General features: G+C 43.1%; 1 protein-coding gene across 4 annotated transcripts in view; it reads right to left on the reverse strand.

The window, feature by feature from the left end:
• The window catches only part of CHD9 (chromodomain helicase DNA binding protein 9), a 144047-nt gene that overhangs the window by 16284 nt on the left and 106117 nt on the right, over positions 1 to 21646 (reverse strand). For all 4 annotated transcript variants that reach the window (XM_040409718.1, XM_040409722.1, XM_040409719.1 and 1 more), the window contains 10 exons: positions 20829 to 21028; positions 13435 to 13594; positions 13262 to 13351; positions 12889 to 12992; positions 9949 to 10066; positions 9800 to 9857; positions 8233 to 8275; positions 7162 to 7381; positions 5166 to 5368; positions 1351 to 2217 (listed from right to left, as the gene is read on the reverse strand). In XM_040409718.1, coding sequence (XP_040265652.1) covers positions 1351 to 2217; positions 5166 to 5368; positions 7162 to 7381; positions 8233 to 8275; positions 9800 to 9857; positions 9949 to 10066; positions 12889 to 12992; positions 13262 to 13351; positions 13435 to 13594; positions 20829 to 21028 — 2063 coding nt within the window. The remainder of the gene's footprint in view (positions 1 to 1350; positions 2218 to 5165; positions 5369 to 7161; positions 7382 to 8232; positions 8276 to 9799; positions 9858 to 9948; positions 10067 to 12888; positions 12993 to 13261; positions 13352 to 13434; positions 13595 to 20828; positions 21029 to 21646) is intronic.

Below are 21646 nucleotides of genomic sequence, written 5' to 3' on the forward strand. Positions count from 1 at the left end.
AGGAACGCCCACTAGTGAAGCTGATGTCTCCTCCCATCGCTCCGATAGTAATCAGCAGCATGTGGAGCAGGAGAGGAGACAGTAATGGGGCACTGCGGGCGAACGGAGCGGCGCCCAGGACTAAATGGTGAGTGCTGAGACATCGCTGGGCGCCGCTCTGTGTGGCCTAATAGTGAAAGTCTGGACTCATATACAGTAGTCAGTCTTTAACACATACAGGAGGCGGGTGCCGGCAGCAGAATCGCATTGCCGGCACCCTGCCCCTGACAGGGAGCTGCGATCAGCGGCAGTTAACTGCCGCTGATCTGCTAGTACCCGCCTCCTGTATAAAGGGGTAAAATCATTGGTGGTGCAGTGTGCCCCCCCCCCCCCCTCAATCCCCCCATCCCATTAAAATCATTGGTGGCACAGTGCGCCGGCCCCTCTCAACCCTCCAGTATTAAAATCATTGGTGGCAGTGGCCACAGGGACCTCTCCACTCCCCCTCATTGGTGGTGCAGTGGCAGCTTCTGATCGGAGCCCCAGCTGTGTAAGCCTGGGGCTCCGATCGGTTACCATGGCAGCCAGGACGCTACAGAAGCCCTGGTTGCCATGGTAACATCCCTGATGCTGTGTGCACAAAGCACACAGCATCAGGGACAGTGTGGAGTCCTATTCACCCTGATAGAGATCTATCAGGGTGAATAGGAAAAGGGATGAAAGATCCCAGGTTCTAGCCCCTAAGGGGGGAAATAGTTATTAAATAAAAAGTGAAAAAAAAAAAAACACTAAAATATGAAGTATAAATCACCCCCCTTTTCCCAATTTCACATATAAAATATATAAATAAACATATTACATCGCCACGTCAGAAAAGTCCAAACTATTAAAATATAAAAAAAAAATCTAGGTGGTGAATGCCGGAACAGAAAAAATAAAATAAAAACTGCGCGATTCGCCATTTTTAAAAATGAGGAATGCACGTGGCTTTTTTTGTTTATTTTTTTCGCGTGGTATCGAATATCGCAATACTTTTTCATGGTATCGAAACCGAATCAAAAATTTGGTATCGCAACAACTCTACTCTGCAGATGAATATTTTTGGACTCACGTATTACATCATTGTACTTACGATCCCTTAGATAACACATAAATTATATCTTCAGCAGTACTCTATACATGGACATACAGGGAAACGAGGAGGGTGGAGGTTGGTGGGCAGGGATCTGATCAATGATGTAAGCCTATTGTTCACATGAACTTCGCTACATTTGTGAGTCAGACCTCCTGTCTACACAGGAGAACACGCTAGGAACTGGAAAAGTCCCAGTCAAGAACATAACAATGATAACATTCGAGCATATAACCTACCACATTTTTGTCCATCCCCATCGTCGCTGTCACTGTCCTCAGATGAAGACGAAGATGAAGAAGAGGAGGAAGACGACGATGATGACGATGAACATGAAGAGGAAGAAGAGGAGGAAGAGCTGGATCCTGAGCGTGAGCAGGAGGAGGAGGAGGATGATGATGAAGAGGAAGATCTGGATGAGCAAGAAGATCGGTTTGAGTCAGAATCAGAGTCTGAAGTGGAGTTGGACCCACGCTTGCGGATTCTCGGCTTCTTGGAAGTTAGATTAGGTGTTAGCGGCTCAGTCCTCGCTGCCACCATGCGCCTGTCTGCCTCAGGCTTAAGTACTGGTTTATGCTCTCCAGGTAGCGGCAATGGGCCATTACTGAGACTTACTGCCTCAACCTTCAGTTTCAAAGACTCTACAGCAGGTAAAGGTGTTTCGTCTTTTCCATCCTCATCTTTCACTTTGATCTCATAGTTAGGGCTCCATTTTAGTTCTTGAGTCCGAGACTGAGGGGTAAGAGGGGATGCAGACAATAGCAGCTGGTTTTGTGGCGCTGAGAGTGGGGTAGAAGGGGTCCCTTTATTCTGGTTATAGTTTTTCTGAGATGTCATAAAAGAAAGTTCTGGATCCCGCAGAATGTGATAATCTGTTCTGCTTACTCCATGCTTAGCAGCTCCGATCAACAAATCCCGATCATGTTTGCCACATTCCCACCACACCGGTAAATCTGGGCTTGGTTGGCAGAGCTTAAGGCGCTCAAACAACTGAGGGTGGTGGATTGCCTGCTCCCGAATTTTCCTCAAAAGCTCAATGCGATACAAGGTTCTGGAGGCTCTCTCCTCTGTGATTGGCTGGATGGAGATGGATGGGTTCACTAGGTCTGATAAGAAAAACAATTGTTAATTATAAACAATGAAAAACATGAAAATATAGAACACCCAAAAAATAATAAGAAAAAAAAATAAAAATATACAATTAAGGCCTCATCCACATGAACGTCTCATATTTCGGTCCGCAAACCAGAGATCCCTTCCGTGTGCTTTCCGCATTTTTCTCACTCCAGTCAATAGAGAGGACTGAGGATGAACGAATCTATTCTGAACAAACCTCATTCGTACTGAATTTCCCCAAAACTTTGGATTTTAACATCTGAGAGAGAGACACTAGTATGCTACTGTGGGTTTCTTGGCCAAATATATACGTTGTCTGGGGGATATTCTCTCTCATTACAGAGAGCACCTACTATGCCTAGTACGTGTGCAGAGAGTTGCAGGCCAGGAAATACTTCTCTGGGTTTCTGGGAAAGATATTTAAATTAGCTTTTGATGCCAGCAGATGTAAGATGTGCTAAGTTTCATATATTTTTCCCAGAAATTTACCCCTGCAAATAGGCAAGTGAATAAGGATTAGCTGCAATGCCAGACAGTCCCTGGATAAGACTGGCACCGATTCTGAAAAAATCCAGACCTTTTTTTCTACTCTTGAACAGTGATGGCCAGTTCGCCTTGTTCGCACATGCGAGCTGCCATCTTAACTGACAAGTCCGGCGATGCACAGGTAGGTCCTTACCTGTGCCTGTGCGCGAGCCGGTCTGAAATGAAATGCGGTCTCTGGGTGCAGGCAGTTCCGGGAACAGCCCGATGAAGGCCCCCGGCGGCTGTTCTCAGAACTGCCTGCTCCCGGTGACCGCATTTCATTTCAGACCGACTCGCGCACAGGCACAGGTAAGGACTTACCTGTGCATCGCTGGACTGATCAGTTAAGATGGCAGCTCGCATGTGTTCGCGGGCGAACACGGCGAACTGGCCATCACTGCTCTTGGACAATCCCTTTAATAAACTGGGTGAATTCCAATGAATGATGTTACATGTTCATTTTTTTTCTCCTGCAGTTGGTACTTGTAATCAACCTTTTAATACATTTTCTTCTCAGGGGATGGTCCTTTTTTTTTTTTTTTAATCAGAAATTTTTATTGGATTTTTAAGACAGAAAAAAAGGGAAAAAACTGTAGAAAACAAATAGTACAACCCCAATATAACCCCCCACCTCACCTCCGTGCAGTCACTCAACAGATCTGCTAAACCCTCGCAATCTGTCATCAACACAATGACAATAATTGATCCTTTGGTGAGAAATCTCTATGTCTATTACCAGATTCAACAGCGGTAATAATCCATCCTTTTACGGATCTACCTTCATTGTAAGAAATGGCGAGACACCTAATTACCTGACTCAAGGAAGATATACAGTGCACTGATTAAAGGGGTTGTGCAGCGCTAGTATACTCCTGGGACGCCCACCGATCAGCTGTTTGAAGATGCCGCGCGGTTCTCGTGTGAGCGCCGCGTCCTCTTCACTGCACTCTTTCTAACTTGTAGCAGCAGAGCAGTAACTGACACTGCTTGTCCCATGCAAGTCAGCGGAAAGAGCACCTGTATTTACACAGCACTGCGGCTACAAGTTGGAGAGCGTGCAGTGAAGCGAATGCAGTGCTCGCCATGGCCTCTTCAAACAGCTGATCGGTGGGGAGTGCCGTGTAAGTACATTCTGTGCATCACAGGGCAGCACAACCATACGGATCTACCCTATTGTATTCTTTTGTAAGTTGCAGGATATCCACCAATAGGAGATCTGCAGACCTCGGTACCTTTTTGAAGGGAGAAAGAGAAAATAACCTGTTTTATACCGTATATTTATGATACGCGCGGTCCGAACCTTTTTATGTACATTCTTTGAAAGTGTACCCCGCAACACTCCTCGGACCTGCAGCAGTTTTTTGCGGACTGGTGATTAAGTATATACTTTACATTGGGCTGTCTACCCACACGCCATCCACTTAGAAGCGATGGGTACAAGATACCGTAGCTGAAAGATGCCTTTAAACAGCTGGTGCTGACAGTCAGACCACCACCGTTCTGATATGGACTGCCTATCCTCAGGATAGGCCATCGATATCCTGAACTCGGAAATCCCTATTAAACACTCTGAAAGCAATCAATTAAAAGCCAGATAGTGACACATTCGAATCAGTTTTTATCTTCTGAGTGTTATTTTTTTTGTTCTATTTTCCGTTACGGATTTTCGGGGCGGCCATCTTGGCTGAGCTGCCGTTTACAGATGTGCTTTACAGCAGATGCAGAGGCCATAGATAAAAAAAAATAGGAGAGTTTTCTCGGCATGCTCTGTGACCTGTGCAGAGGTCACTCTACAAGGAGGGGCAGTAGATAAGCTCTGACCATCACCTACTGTGAAGAGTGGATCCCGTGTTATCTATATATAGTTGTCACTAGTCATTGTAATCCTGCCTGTGATGAAAATAAGAGGACTTCTGAAAATGTGTCTCTATAGGCATAGCGGGCCATGTGAAAATTACAGGATTTTTTTTTAAATAAAGAGACATGGAAAATTATAAATAATTGCCAAAAAATTGATTTAAAAGGGTTTTCCATGACTTTAATACTGATGACCTATGCTCAGGATAGTAAATCAGTATCTGATGGGTGAGGTCCGATACCCGGGATCCCCGCCGATCAGCTGTTTGAGAAGGAACTGGCGCTCCTGTGAGCGCCGCAGCCTTCTCCGTGCTCCTCAAGCACAGCGCTGTACATTGTATAGTGGCGGTGCTTGGTATCGCGCTCAGCCCCATTCACTTCTATGGGGCTGAGCTGAGCCTAGGCCACGTGACCGATGAACATGTTGCCACATGGCCTAGGAAAATCTGTAAGAAGGCTGTGGCGCTACTGCGAGAGGCCGGTGCCTGATTCCTTTAAAGTAATCTTCAGAAAAATCCCAGCACACATCTCTGCAGAGGTTGCGCTATAAACACACCTTCCTTAGACGGCAATCGGCACACCCTTCGGCACATGGCAATAAAGGCATAAAGGTACTTCTCGAGGCTCTCATCTGTCTTCTTGTGGAGTCTTGCCATAGCTCGAAACTTGGTCCAATCAAACTGTCCTCTTCCTGGATCAAACACCACTCCGAAAGTTGAAACTACGCGGTAAAAGTCAGCTTCCTCCCTTCGAGTCCATCTAGAAGAGAATGTACGTACAATGATGGAAGCAACTGGTAACCACACAACTTCTGTCATTGATTCAATCTCAAAAATACGAATTTGGATCTAGGATTTGGAGGAGACAGAAGGGCCTGAATGTGAATTTGCCTTCCTGGTACCTAAGAAGTGACTCAGAGACCAATTTAAAGGGTTCCTCCACTGTTACAGAGACACGTTAGAAGCTTATATCACTGAGGCCTGGGCTCTGAAACCTCCACCGTTCCTTAGAATGAAGCTAATAAAGTACTTTTAGCTCCTGTTGCACCCATCCAGAAAAAGTTAAGATACCTGGTAGACTATAATGCAAGTCTACTAACAATCCTCAGATCTCCCAAGTACAGTGGTGGAGCCAAAGGTGCTATGTGATCTTCAGCAGCTTCATTCAAACGTTAAAAAAGGAGCTGCTAAATTACAATCTGTACATATACGCAGTATATATTTTCCCAATTTTTGCAAAAATGTAGGAGTCTCAGGTTTTGCATTCAGTACAGAGAGGTCTTGGCTTGCAGACCCCCACCAATAGCATCATCTGCTATGTCTCGAACACAAGACAAGAAACATTTAATATTCATAATACCCTCAGGTCCTGTCTAGTCTTCATTTTACAGTGCAGTTTATTTTTTGACAATCTACACCTCTGGGATCTGATCCAGCTTTCTCCAAAAATAAAATGTGCTGTAAAATGCTAAATAGAAACAAACCTTAAGGGGGTTGTCTAACCTCAAACATTTGAGGCCCATTGCTATGATATGCCTCCAATGTCAGATAGGTGCACCTAAAGAGAAGAAGCAGAGCCTGCCGCTTGGCTATTTCCGACACTCCCATAGAAAGGAGTGGAGGGCAACCATGCATGTGCGCTGCGTTCTCCTTCACTTCTGACGCGCTGTTCTACACCAACGTTTGAGATGAGACAAGGTTCTACAGGCCTATAACTAAAAGGGGTTGTCCCATCTCGCCATTACCAAGGCGAGATGGGACTAAGCGCCAACCACCTGGGAGCTACTTAACCAGCAGAACACCAGCCAACTCCGCTGATTCCTGGCCACCTGTTGGTCTGCGCTTAGTCTCATCTCGTCTTAGTAATGGCGAGATGGGGCAACCCCTATTTAACCCATGGACAGAAGACTCTTTAAGCAGTACTTACCCTTCCATCACTCCGTCGAGATGCGGGTTCTTTCTCTGATGTAACGACCAGATGTGCTCCTCCTTCTACCTGTTCAGCTACATCTGCATCATACAGCTGAACATTAAGAAAGAAGAGCACATTCGACCATGATGTCTGAGGAAGAGCCCGCAGCCAGTCGGGTAGTCACGTGATTCCAGGCAGGATCACAAAATTGATGGAAGGGCAAGCACTGCTCAAACGGTCTTCTGTCCACATGTTTTCTGGAAGAGACTTTTTAGGTACAGGCCAAGAGAATCCCTTTAAATGGGTTTTGCCATCTTATGAAGAGGTGACACATTGCTATGATATGCCATCACTTCCTGGAACCCTATCGATCTTAAGACGGAAGGGGCTGAAGGGCTGGCATAATGCCTCTTCTACCTTGCGACGCATTTCCCTGTACAACTGGGTGGCTGGGAGCACCGCTATGCTGGGAAAACTTAAAGGGGTTGCAAGGCTAAATCAGTGCTATGTCCCTTTCATTCTCAGGATAGTGGGTGTCCCAGAACATTCTGCCATGACCATAAAGCCACGGTATCTCTTAGTGTCCTGTCCCATAAATATGGATTGAAAGAGAAAATGAAGAAATGTAATATTCCACCAACCTTTGTTGCCTTTCAATTTTTGCGGCTACTTTTGGATTCAAAGAAACCTCTTCATAAGGGGCTTGCGTCACCGTCGCATGAACCGGGAACATGGGTGGGATCTGTTGAACCTGCCGAAATTTGGAAGTGCGCTGGAATGTTGTTATAAGTCGACGTAGACGGGTGGTGAGTGCCGACTGGGTGGGCCAGTAGCTTTTGTCTCCTTCGAGCACCTGCCCATCTGTTCAAACATGAGAGATTTCAGAGTTTTTATACCTGAGCAACAAAGCAGATAATGAAGCTCCACCAATAGCGCCATTTTCAATAACTGATTATAGAGCTGCACAAACAGCTATAATCATGTTATTAGAGATTTCCTTTCCTTCCCAGCTCCTATAACCTCTCCACTGCAGCAAAACAGCGCAATTCTCAAAATCTGCTATGTATTTAATTCCACTGCATTTTCTTCAAGAGTCACATAAAAGAAAAAGAGTAATGTTAAAAAATAGAAAACCTGTAAAGTCATGGCCACTAGGGGTCTCACTTCCACTTAATTTGCAGTTCACTGACTGCCCCTGGTAACAGAGACACAGAAGAGAGCTGAGAGTGAGTGGGGGCATGTCAGAGCTAGCTGAGATCCTGAGTCTGATAACTGCTTCTACACTGCTTCTGAACATCACAGGAGCCTTCTGCCTTTCTGTAAGTGTGATTTCCCCTTCCTTATCTTAGCTGCACCGGAGCTGAAAACAAACATAACAAGAAGTAATAGAAAGAAAGTTACAGCAGTACAGTGCTGGCAGATTTCACAGAAGGTATATGCCCTCTGCTTGTGAGAGAGATGCATCTAGCTGTGCAGCTGAAACAGGGAATAATATGGCTGAAAAACATTAGGGAAACCCAAAAAAGGCTTGTTTTCACCACAGTTATGATTGTACAAAGAAGCACAGCCATTATGCTAACTTTTTTTAAAACTCAGGTATGCTTTGAAAGTGACTTCAGAGGTGGAACTTCACCTAGGGATGGTGAGTAGATGGATATTTGGGTTACAGCTTGTCATGAACTTTGGTGGAAATCCAGACACCAGTTTCTTACCTCCGTCTGCTATCACCAAGTCACCAGGAGAGGATGCATCATCCTGCACGAAGGAAACAAGAGAGAATCCATTAAAGCTAAAAGTTATATTTTTAATACTATTCTGTAAGTGGGTCTTATGGAACATGCTAGCTGCCGCACAGGATTTTGAAGGGGGAGGCCACACACAGTGGCAGCCGTTTGGTATGTGGACACAGACATGAGGTTTTACTTCAAATCGGAACATGTTCCAAACATTGTCTTAGCGCTGCTGCCCCTTCAATCAGCTGATCAGCAGGGGCACTAGGAATCAGACCATCGCCGATTTGATACTGATGACCTACCCCAAGGAAAGTTCATCAATACTTAAGCCCTGGAAACCCCAAAAGTGCACCGAATTGTATCATAGTTTCAGCATTGAATTGTGACAGTATGTGCGTCCTTACTCAGCTCTTTCTAGTCCACATAGATATTTCTGTCACAAGCATATATGGCATATCCACAGAACATGCTATATAAACGCTAATAGGTGGAGATTCCAAATCTGGGCCCCCAACAATTGGGAGAATGGGCATTACATAAACCCCTTGTTGATCCAAAGCGGCCACTTGCATGACGCCATCTCCATTGTAGACTACAAAAGTAACCAGACCACTCGAGTGCCACCTGCTCATCTGAGAATATGACATTAAGATTTTGGACATTATTAATTAGCCCATGTGGTATCTTATGAAAGAATCTTAGTCGCTGCTCCCTGGTTCAGTTCAGCGATCTTCCAGCCCTTGTCCTATTTACTGCCATAATCAAATGTGCTGCTGCAGCCAATGATTGACTTTAGCTTTGGCAGGTCCACATAAGTGGGCAGAGATGTGTTGTGTTGCTTGGGGACACGTCACTGCTGAGGCCTTTCATTGGCTGCAGCAGCACATCTAACCCTGACTGTGGACTGGAAGATCACCGAACGGAGCCAGGGAACCGGAATAGTGTGGCGGAGTGCAGGAGAGTATGATTCTCGCATTAGGGATCACAAGCTATAGGCCAGTGATGGCGAACCTCCGGCACTCCAGTTGTGGTGAAACTACGACTCCCAGCATGCTCCATATATTTCTATGAAGTTCTGAGAAAAGCCAAGTAAGTGTACATCTTGGGAGTTGTAGTTTTACCACAGCTGGAGTGGTGGATGTTAGCCATCACAGCTATAGGGTTTAATGAAAAAGGGCCAAAATCCTGGAAAACACCTTTAAAAGGGATTGTTTCCTTAGATCCAGGCTCACTGCTAGGCGGAAGCCTCTGCCGGCGGTATGTCACCGGCACTAATGGGCAGGCTTTAGAGCTGTAAAACAGGCTAGTGCTGGTGACGTCACTGGAAACAGGAAGCCTCTGCCTAGCAGTGTAACAAATACATACAAACAGCCCCTGCCCTGCACGATACAGAGCATCGGAGCAGGAAATGCTCATCTCAGAGGAGCTGACTGGGTGAAGAAGGGGATATGTCTGGGTTCGGAGCCACCCTTTAAGGAGTGGAGCAGCTGCACAGGAGTTCTCCGTGTGTCACAATGCCTTTTACTCAAACATTTTTCTTGCTTACTTCCATGTCGTCTTTGAACAATGCAGGGGCAGGCTTGTACTCCGGATCTTCGACATCACTGTCGGAAATAAAGATGATGAAAGATTATTAGAACATAAGCTTTCAGGAAGAGATGTCCCATAGTGACCCAGGTGGGTCCTGTAACCTACCCATCCATGTAATCATTCGCTCTCTGTTCCGCAGCAACAGCTTTTTCGTCTGGCTTTCCAGCTCGTTCAAGAAAACAAAAGGCTGGGTCTGCCCGGATCGTGTTGTATTTTTCATACCCTGGAAAAAAAATAATTTTTTTTTAGTTCCTGCAAAGGTTACATAAAGCGGTGATATCTACATAATTAAAAAAGAGAAAAACAATGCGGCAAATGTTATAAAATCCCACAACTCACATGTTCAAGCCCATGTTGACTCAACACAGAGGCTCGTGTCCCCCTACCCTGCCAGTATCTGCTTACAAGCTGCCAGCGATGATGTGCCAGTTAGTGGCCTCAGTGGTCACGTGCCATACTCTTTGGTGCTGCCAGCGGTACGGCATGTGTCTGCTGAGACCACTGACTGAAGGGGATATGTGTAGCAAGGGCACATCCTCGCTGACAGCTTGTACACAAAGACTGGCGGAGGACTCCTGGAGCATCTGTGCTGGATCGGTGAGGACTTGGGAGTATTTCACATTTTTGGCAATTTTTTATTATTTTTTTTTATTGAATGCCTTTAACCCTTTCAGGAAACATGCATGGCGGATGTCCGCACGTTAAAGATTGCACACACTCCAGGGCAGAATGAGCAGCCTAGCCATTGAGTTTCTGCTGTTTCAACGCAGCAAACCCCCAGGTATAATGTCTACGATCAGCGATAACGCCGCTCGCAGACATTTAACCCCTCAGATGCCAGTTTTCAATTTTGACCACGGTATCTGAGGAGGCTTTCCCTGGGAGTGCTGCGCTCCCGGTGAGTGAATGGCTCCCCCCTTCCCCCCATGGTCATGGCAGGAGCCATCGGTTCCTTGTAGTAACCTGTAGTGATGAGTGGCATAGGAAAATATTCGAATTCGCAAATTTTTGGCCGAATATTCGCCATAAATTAGCAAATTCGAGAGAGTTCGTGATCTCCAGTCATTGTTTACTTGATTGCGAAAATCGGCAATGTAAAATATTTGCGATAAAATCGCGATTAGAATATTCAACACTATTCGCGAATACAAATATATAGCACTATATTCTAAATACTCGCGAATTCTCGAAGTGGCGATATTCGCAATAAAAATTTGCAATACAGCAATACATTCCTATAGAGCTGTCAAGAGGGTGTCACGACCTATCGCTGACCCTGTTGTGCCTTGGGGTCAGAAGGTCGCAGCGGGTGGCTACGCGATCAGTTTCTCAAGGGATTGCTCCATGACCTAATGGTGAGAATGGATTCCGGTCCAGTTTTTCCTGCTTAGGGTTGTGATCCTTTTTGTCCCATTTAGGAATCTGTAACGTTTCCTTTCAGCTGTTCTCTGTCAGCCACTCCCAGCTACTATATATTCTCCCTTTCTGCTTCCCTTGTTGCCAGATATAGACCTTCCTTCCAGATCTTCTATTCTGACCTCAGGTGGACAACTGTTGCTGTGGAGCTGTTGGAACTGGAGCTGTTGGATCTCCGGTTCACTCCTGTTGTTGTTGTCTCCCTTCGGGGATTGTTGATTGCGTTTGTGTTGTTTGTCCTTTCCCTATTGTTACCCTAGGTGTCAGTGGTGAGGACTAGTGCTCCCACCGCCCTATTCACTACCTAGTGCATATTTCAGGGTATGCCAGGGATGAGGCACGTGATCGGCGTACGGGTTAGCAGCCACCACTCCTCCCTCTCCCCCTCCCTTCTGCGCCGCACGTCTGTTACCTGCCAAGTCAGACGTGATAAGGGCTCAAAAAGAATGTACTGAATTTTCCATAGACTGCAATGGCAATTCATTGCAGTCTATGAGAGAAGTGATCTGCAGATCGCATGTTCAAGTCCCCTAAGGGGACTTTAATGAGGTTAAAAAATAAAAAATTAAAAAATAATTCAAATCACCCTCTTTTCCCAGAATAATAATAATAATCAAGAGATGCAGATCATTTGCACTGCACTATTAAAATATAAATGTATTTATCTGCTACAGTGAATGCTGTAATGAAAAAAAATAAAAAAATTAAATGACCAATTCGCGTTTTTTTCATCGCTTCACCAATCCCCAAAAAATAAAAAAAATAAAAAAGTTGTACACACTCCAAAAACTACAGATCAGTCCTCACACAGCTCCACAGACATAACTACAAAAAAGTTATGGAGGTCAGAATATGATGATGATTAGGGATAAGCAAATTGACTACAGATGAAACATCCGAAGTCGATTCGCATAAAACTTTGTTTCAATACTGTACGGAGCGAGCGCTCCGTACAGTATTAGAATGTATTGGCTCCGATGAGCCGAAGTTATAACTTTGCAAAGTCTCGTGAGACTTCGCGTAATAACTTTATAAATTGATTTTAACTCGGGAGTTCGGGAAATGTTTTTTTACAGTATAAATCTATTTCATCGCCAATACATTCTAATACTGTAAGGAGCGCTCGCTCTGTACAGTATTGAAACAAAGTCAATTCGCTCATCCCTAATGATGAAAAAAAAACTAAAAAAAAATTTTTTCCAAAGTTTTTCTAAAGTATTAAAACACAACAAAAACTATACAAACGTGGTATTGCTGTAATCATACTTACCCGAAATATAAAGGGAACAGGTTAGTTTTGCCATATAGGGTACGCTATAAAAACGGAACCCATAAATCTATAATGGAATTGTGTTTTATTTTCCAATTTCACCCTATCTGTAATTTTTTCCAGCTTCCTACTATATCATATGCAATATAAAATGGTGCCATTAGAAAGTACAACTTATCCTACAAAAGAAAAATACCTCATTTGGCTATGTGAACGGAAGAAAATGAAACCGCAAACATTTATGATCCAGGACTGGGCCACGTTTGTTTTACCAGCTTCTCACAATTCCGTAAAGCCACGGTGGTGCTGGTTTTGGGGGTTGAGCACCTACCGAGCGGCAGGCGTTTTTCTCTACTCACCGTGCTTGTATACTCCAATCAAAAGCGACTTGTCTGCATCCGTGTCCCACCAATTCACTGGTAACTCTGAGTGATCAGGCTCAGGAATCCATAAATCAATTTCACTTAAAAAAAAAACAAAAAAAAATACTAAAACATCAAAACCACAGAAGGAGAGGAGTCTATATGCCAGGGATGGCCAACTTGTGGCTCTCCAGCTGTTGCAAAACTACAACTCCCAGCATGCCCAGACTGCCTACAGCTATCAGACTACAGCAGGGCATGGTGGGAGTTGTAGTTTTACAACAGCTGGAGAGCCGCAGGTTGGCCATTCCTGCTATATGCCTACAGAATACTACACCAGAGAACAAAACCTGTGAGAACTTCACTGTACCTGGCATCCACTCCTTCAAGAACGCTTTTGTGATGGTCCCCAATCACTTCTTGCTTGAGATAGTACAACATTCTCACTCTAAGTAACACCCTGAAAAACAGAAGGATCACATTAGACTTCTATTGAAATGGCCTCAGAGGAGACCAAAAGACAAGGCCGGAGCAATCTCTCACTTGTTGCAGTGATGCTTTAAGTGCTTTTTATACCCATCGTCTTGCAGTAGATGTTCTGGGTTATACTTTCGCAACCACTCAGCCTTGTGAATGTCGAAAGTGCTAGCTTGACTCTTCACCTTCTTCCCCTTCCTGCCTCTTGGTACCGGAGCAGATAAACCTAAAGGGGAAAGCATACACTGTAATATAAAATGAGGACACCATGTTATCCCCATCTATTCCAGCTGATTCCAATAGGTGAGCACATTGGGGTCTAAGCGAGACTCGCTATCATTTATCTGATCGGCAGCCTATTTGATATTGAATTAGATAGTGAGCCTGAGCATCTATTGGGCTCGTAGCCTTTTGTAATATATTATTATATGTATTGCTTACCGCAATTAGTTTGCATCATATTTCCAGCTTATTGTAATAAAATTAATGCTAATCCAATATTCTTTGGTATTTTATATTATTATTTTATACTATATTATTGTATTATTTTTAGCTTATCGCAATATGGAGAATAGCATTATAATTTATATAGGACATATTCATATCATATTCATAATTTTTTATTATTAATTCAACATACAATAATTTATTGACCTCTCATATTGATTAATGGTAGCCTTCTTCCTTCTGGTATTGCTATTATTTGATTGTATGGGGTATGGGTTTTTGTTGATATATCAAAGATGGATTACTTAAAACATGGTTTAAGAATACATGCTCTTCGGAACGAACGAAGGGCATGGCAAATTGATTGCCCAGTGACTGGGATAATAACTGGTGAATTTAAGATTAGTTTCTTATAATTTGAATCACGTTTTGGTTCAATTTAACCAAACAGCCATTTTTCACCTTCAGGACGCAGCCGAATTTTGAAAATCTGACATGTGTCACTTTATGTGGTAACAACTTTAAAACGCTTTTACTTATCTGACAGGACATTCTGAGATTGTACTTCATGACAGTGGCAAAAAATGTTGTCAAAATATTTCATTTTTATAAAATTACAAAATTTACAAAAAATTTGGAAAAATTAGCAAATTTCAATTTCTCTACTTCTTCAATACATAGTAATACTTCCAAAAATTGTTATTACTTTACATTCCCCATATGTCTACTTCATGTTTGGATCATTTTGAAAATTACATTAAAATTTTTTGGGCCGTTCGAAGGCGTAGAAGTTGAGAAGCAAATCTTAAAATAAAAGAAAAATTTCCAAAACCCACCAGTTCAGGTCTGAAGTCACTTTGTGAAGCTTACATAATAGAAACCACCTATAAAATCACCCCATTTTAGAAACTACACCCCTCAAGGTATTCAAAACTGATTTTACAAACTTTGTTAACCCTTTAGGTGCTCCACAAGAATTAATGGAAAATGGAGATGAAATTTCCGAATTCCACTTTTTTGGCAGAATTTCCATTTTAATACATTTTTTTCGGTAACAAAGCAAGGGTTAACAGCCAAACAAAACTCAATATTTATTGCCCCGATTCTGTAGTTTACAGAAACTGCCCATATGTGGTCGTAAACTGATGTAAGGGCACACAGCAGGGCGCAGAAGGAAAGGAATGCCATATGGTTTTTGGAAGGCAGATTTCACTGGGATAATTTTAAGCATTTTAGGGTACATATGATTTTTGGTTGCTCTATATTACACTTTTTGTGAGGCAAGGTAACAAAAAATAGCTGTTTTGGCACAGTTTGTATATTTTGTTGTTTACAATGTTCATCAGACAGGTTAGATCATGTGGTATTTTTATAGAGCAGGTTGTTACGGACGCGACAATACCAAATAGGACTACTTCTTTTGGTTTGATTCAGTTTTACATAATAAAGCATTTTTGAAAAAATAAATTATTTTTTAGTGTCTCCTTATTCTGAAAGCCATAGTTTTTTTTGGGGGCGACCATGTAGGGGCTCATTTTTTTCGGTATGAGATGACTATTTGATTGGTAATATTTTAGGGTGCATATGAATTTTTTATCACTTGGTATTACACTTTTTGTGATGTAAGGTGAAAAAAAATTGCTTTTTTGACACACTGTTTATTTTATTTTTTTGACGGTGTTCACCTGAGGGGTTAGGTCATGTGATACTTCTATAGAACCGGTCGATACGGACGCAGAGATACCTAATATGTCAACTTTTTTTAATTTTATTTAAGTTTTACACCATCATTTTTTAAACAGAAAAATCATGTTTTAGTGTCTCCATATTCTGAGAGCGTTTTTTTTTTTTTTTTTGGGCGATTGTCCTAGGAAGGTGCTAATTTTTTGCAGGATGAGATAGCTGTTTGATTGGGGTGCGTATGACTTTTTGATTGCTTGGTATTACACTTTTTGTGATGTAAGGTGAAAAAAATGGCTTTTTTTACACCGTTTTTATTTTACTTTTTGTATGGTGTTCACCTGAGGGGTTAGGTCATGTGATATTTTTATAGAGCAGGTCGTTACGGACGTGGCAATACCTAATATGTATACTTTTTTTTATTTAAGTTTTACACAATATCATTTTTGAAACCAAAAAAAAAATCATGTTTTAGTGTCACCATAGTCTGAGAGCCATAGTTTTTTTTTATTTTTTAGGCTATTGTCTTAGCTAGGGTATCATTTTTGCTAGATGAGATGACTGTTTGATTGGCACTATTTTGGGGCGCATGTGACTTTTTGATCGCTTTCTATTACGCTTTTTGTGATGTAAGGTGACAAAAAATTGCTTTTTTGACACCGTTTTTATTTTATCTTCTTTAAGCTGAGTTCACACGGGCGAGATTTCCACGCGGGTGCAATGCGTGAGGTGAACGCATTGCACCCGCACTGAATCCGAACACATTCACTTCTATAGGGCTGTGCACATGAGCGGTGATTTTCACGCATCACTTGTGCGTTGCGTGAAAATCGCAGCATGCTCTATATTGTGCGTTTATCACGATTCTTCCTGCTGTTTGGTGAGTGTGGGGTTAATTTCCTGACTAGGTGTGGATCAGGGTGTGGTCTCTTGGAGCTATTTAGCCTAGGCTTGTTGCATGGAGGTTAGTTGTGCTCTAGCCTTGCTTTGGGCTGGAAGCTATGCTCCTTTCTGTGGCTATGCCATCTGCCCAGTCATTGAGGGCCACCTTGTTGGACATCAAGGTCTTTTTAGCAATGTCATCCCTATGTCTTCTCCATGTCTCCACCCATCTTTATGTGTCTGTTTGGTGTGGGTTTGATTTGGGATTTGGTTGTTATGTCTTGGGCGTTGTTACATGTCTGGTCTGTTGATGTTGTGTCCAGCATGTCTGCTAGACATTTCCCCTGTTCGTCTTCTGAACCTAAAGACATTAGCAGCCTTGCCTGGAGCCACCTTGCTTCGGTGTCCGCATGGGGGTCCAGGTTGTTGTTGTGTGGTTATTCCATCTTTGCTGCGGCAGGTAAGTGTTTGATGTTCTGTTACATTGTGTTCTTACCTGCCGTGCAGTTGCTGCATTGTCTTTCTCCCTGTCTGCTACTGGGCCGCTGGAGACGCCTTTCATCCGTGGTGATGGATGAACAGGAGGTCTCTGCCCTGTCACTATGTTGAGGGCGATGCAGGGATTCCTAGACCTTTAGGTTCGTGGGTATGAGCCCCCTTACCTTTGAAGGCGGCTCATACAGCCAGGAGTCTAGGGCAATTTTAGGGAAGCTTTAGGAGGTGACCAGCTCCCTTTTCCCTGCCTACGGCCTAGTACCTGGTGACATTGTTAGGTGGGGAGTTTCCCCAACTCCCCACCGTGACCGTGATGAGCTCAGTGATGTCACCACAGGTCCTTTGACAGGTCCTGAAGAAAAAACAGGAGACCGGCAGCTAAGCGATCAATTGGAGGAGGTGAGTTAATTTTTTTTTTTTTAACCCTCAATTGACCTTGTACTAAGCATTCTGTATTAAAGAGCTATTATTTTCCCTTATAACCATGTTATAAGGGAAAATAATTACATCTACACAACACCAAACCTGAACTTCAGTGAAGACGTTTGGGTCTGGGTACCACATTCAGTTATTTTTTTTATGCGGGTGCAAAACGTATTGCACCCGCGTGATAAAAACTGAACTACGGAACGCAATCGCAGTCAAAATTGACTGCAATTGGGTACCTACTCGCGCGGGTTTGCCGCAATGCACCCGGGACGCCCGTGTGAACCCAGCCTTACAGTGTTCACCGGTCGATACGGACGTGGCAATACCTAATATGTCTACTTTTCATATTTTCCCTATTTTTTACAACTTTATTTTGGGGAAAGGACCCCTTTTTTTTCTTTTTTTTTTTTACTTTTACTTTAAACAAAATTTTTTATTATAAAAAAACTCCCCACTTTTTTTTACTTTTTATATTTGTCCCACTGTGGGACTTCACGTTTTCAGGGTTTGATCCCTGTTTCAATTCAGTACAATACATTCTGCATTGTACTGAATTGAACTGTCAGTGTCTTACCACAGTAAGACGCTGACAGCTGCCTAAGAGACTCAGCCCTCAGGCTGAATCTCCTTGGCTTCCATAGCTGGCAGGCTCCGATGCCTGTGTAAGCCATCGGGGCTGCCATGGCAACCATCGGCCCCCTGCCAGCGCAGCGCGGGGGGCTGATTGAGTCAGAGGGAGTCCCCTCCCTCTGTAAACCCCGCACATGCTGCAGTCAGCGCTGACCACGGCATGTGAAAGGGTTAATCCGCCGGCATAATTGCATACAGCGATGCAGCAGGGGTCCAGCTATCGGTAACAGCCGGGCCCGTGCTGCGGATCGGGCAGGTGCAGCCCCTGCACCCGCCCGATCCCATCACGTACATGCACGTGGGAATGCAGTAAGGCACCACATTCCCCCACGTACATGTACGTGACAATGCAAGAAGGGGTTAATATTTTACACAATATATATTACACCTCTGTGGCTTAATAGATGTGGTCTAAGGAACACTTTTAATTGTCCACGGTGTGACGCACCTGATGCGGATTATTTGCATATGTTCTTGTGCAGAATTGAAACAATATTGGGGTGCAATCCATAAATGTATTACCCAGAAACTGCAAGTTGGGATTCCATTTACGGTGGAATGTAAGGTGATCTCTCCAAGGTGGGATGCCATCAATATCAAATGGCTCTTCTGATTAAAATAACATTTCTGGCGAGACTTTCGATAGCACGGCGTGGTTCTCGCGAAATGTTCCAAGTATTAATACATGGCTAAACCTTGTTAATATGATTAAGAGATAGGAAAATATCTTATTTAAGTAAGGAAATACTTAGGAAAAATGGATTAGGATCTGGGGAGATTGGACGTTTTAAGCCTTTCCTGCCTCTATTCCCTCAGGATACCTTGACGTATTGTTGGAAGGGATGGGAGACGCATCGCAAAGGGGGGGGGGGGGGGTTAGGAGGCTAATAGTGGGAATACGAAAATAATGTTTATATTAAATGTTATTTGAATTTTCAATAAAAATGTTTACATAAGAAATAAATAAAGATTACAGACACCATTAGAGCATTATGATGATATTTTTACTTATTTTGGGCTAACAATAATTTCTTCAATTTTCCTTCATTAAAATTTTTCAGCAGTTTGTGACACATGGGGTTAAAAATCTGTCTGTTTGCAGACTGTCCCTCCTGAGTTGTCAGCTCACGGCTCCTATGGTGCCTCATCTCTGATCTCATACACACTCATTTAAGACAAATTCTTATCAGTTTGGGATAAGAGTTTAGGAGATCAGAGATGAGGCTTCACAAAAGCTGTCAGCTGATGGAACTCAGGAGGGACAGTCTGCAAATAGACAGATTTTTAACACCAATGTATCTCAAAAACTGCTGAAAATGTTTCATAAAGAGAAATTTGACCCAGAGTTGTCACTAATATATAGATCTCTATCCAATGGAATTCATAGGTTATTGTTATATTTATAATTTGGGGTGTATCTGTAGATGCAGAGTCTAATAGGTGGTTGTTGTGATCAGAGAATATTGTGTGTCTGAAAACTGCTGAAGTTTGAGCGGAGCTCTGGAGTATAATAGCAGCACCTGAGAGTCAGTGAAAAAGTAAGTGACGTTATGGAAGGTATTTGGGGGTACGCTCTCTCTCTCCTTGCATTTTAACTGGCTTAGACCATACATGCTCCTCTGGAATTCTGAGAAGGGGATACAAATGAGCTCTTAGCAAGCTCCGCCAATTAAGTCAATAGGGGATGGATCCATTTTCAATGGCACCATATTGTCAGTGAAAAATGGATCCGTCTGGCTCTGCAAGCTGCGTTTTAGTGACTGTCTAAAAAACGTAACGGACACCAAACGCAGTCAAATTGATGCATTCTGAACGGATCCTTATCCATTCAGAATGCATTGGGGCTGAACTGATCTGTACTAACACTCGAACAGCTGAATGCTGTCTCTACCGATTCCACCATACACATGCATGCTTGGATCACGTGTTATGAATATGACTAGGGATGAGCAAGTGGTACCTTGGAACCGAACCAGAGTTCGGGAAATTGTTTTTTACAGTAGAAATTGATTCATGAAGTTATTATGTGAAGTCTCGCGAGACTTTGCGAAGTAATAACCACCTCATGGGAGCCAACACCTTCTAATACTGTACGGAGCGCCGTACAGTATTCAAACTAACTATTATGTGAATCGACTTCAAATGTTTCATGTGCTATATACAGCTGATGGTTGGCTGGTCCCACCAAAATCAGTGGTTCAGCTGACCTACATCTAATGTGTATGGCCAGCTTTACAATGCTAGTAACATACAGTCCGATCCAGCTTTGAGAAGTACCTATACCAATAGACATGGCAGACACATATACATTTACAAGTGAAACAACAGTGGAAATAATGATCTCATTATGGATGACATGTACATTGCAGTAACTTATGTGGCTGGATGCAAAGTCTAAATGCCCAATCCTAATAGCTACAACAGTACCTTTCCACACCTACCTTGTGGACGCAGCAAGGCACCATAGAGGAAATGACATCTACGAATAGTAAAATTAAAGGTCTACTTCCTCTGGGACAACCGGCAGCCATAGTCATTCCCATCACATGCAACATATTAGTTATTCATCACTTTGTAAAGGATTATGACAAGTAATCTTCAAATACATAAACCAGTAAAGGAAAAACGTCTCTACATCCTGTAGAAGATCCCTTGATAACACAAGTTTTTGAACGACAAGAATTGAAGTTTACATTCTTCACCGATATACATATATACTTTTCCATTTTCCAGGCAAGCACGCATAAAATATCCAACACAACCCATGGAGAATTTCAACAGCACTCCAAGAGGTTCTCACAGATTTGCATGGATAACCTGAGACTTAATATAAACAAGATTAATTCTTGGGAAATTTTTGTTCCAACATCTTAGGACCAGAAAATGACATGACGTACCAAGATGGTTTTGCAGCTCCCGAGTCCTCCCGTCTTCTGTTGGCGTGATGAGGTCCCAGACAAAGCTCTTGATCTTCTCGTCTCCTCGGTAGTGCACTAGGCAGTAAGCCAGCAACGCTCGGCATATTATTTCCACATCCTGCTCATTAAGCTGTCTCTTGAAACGGCCATGTGACAATATGTCTCTCCACCTTCCCCACCTAGAATGATTGACAGACAATAATACAATATCTATATTTGTGTGTTATAGGTCATCTAGGTGGGGGTAAGGATAATTCCTGAATGTGGTTATGGACCTCTAGGTGTGGATGAGGACCATTCCTGTGTTATGTGGCATCTAGGTGAAGGTAAGGACCAATACTGAATGTGTTATGGAGCTCTAGGTAGGGGTGAGGACCATTCTCGAATGTGTTATGAACCTCTAGGTCAGGGATCAGCAACCTTCGGCACTCCAGCTGTGGTGAAACTACAACTCCCAGCATGCTCCTTTCACTTCTGTGGGAGATCAGAGAACAGCCAAGCAAGTGTGCATGATGGGAGATGTAATTTCAGAACACCTGGAGTGCAGGAGGTTGCTGAACCCTGCTCTAGGTGGAGGTGAGGACCATTCCTGAATGTGTTGTGGCATCTAAATTGAGATGAGGACTATTTCTGAATGGCAGGTAAAGATATAAGCCAGGTCTTAGTTTAAAGCTGACAATCCCACTGCTGGTTGCAATACAGCAGGAAATACCACATTTAGAATCCTGGTCGGGTACATGCAGCTTCCATTCCACTGTATCAAAATTCCAATCTCGTTTAAAAGCCAAGATTTTCAG

The sequence above is a fragment of the Bufo bufo genome, chromosome 10 (assembly GCF_905171765.1).
Source record: "Bufo bufo chromosome 10, aBufBuf1.1, whole genome shotgun sequence".
Classification (NCBI taxonomy): domain Eukaryota; kingdom Metazoa; phylum Chordata; class Amphibia; order Anura; family Bufonidae; genus Bufo; species Bufo bufo.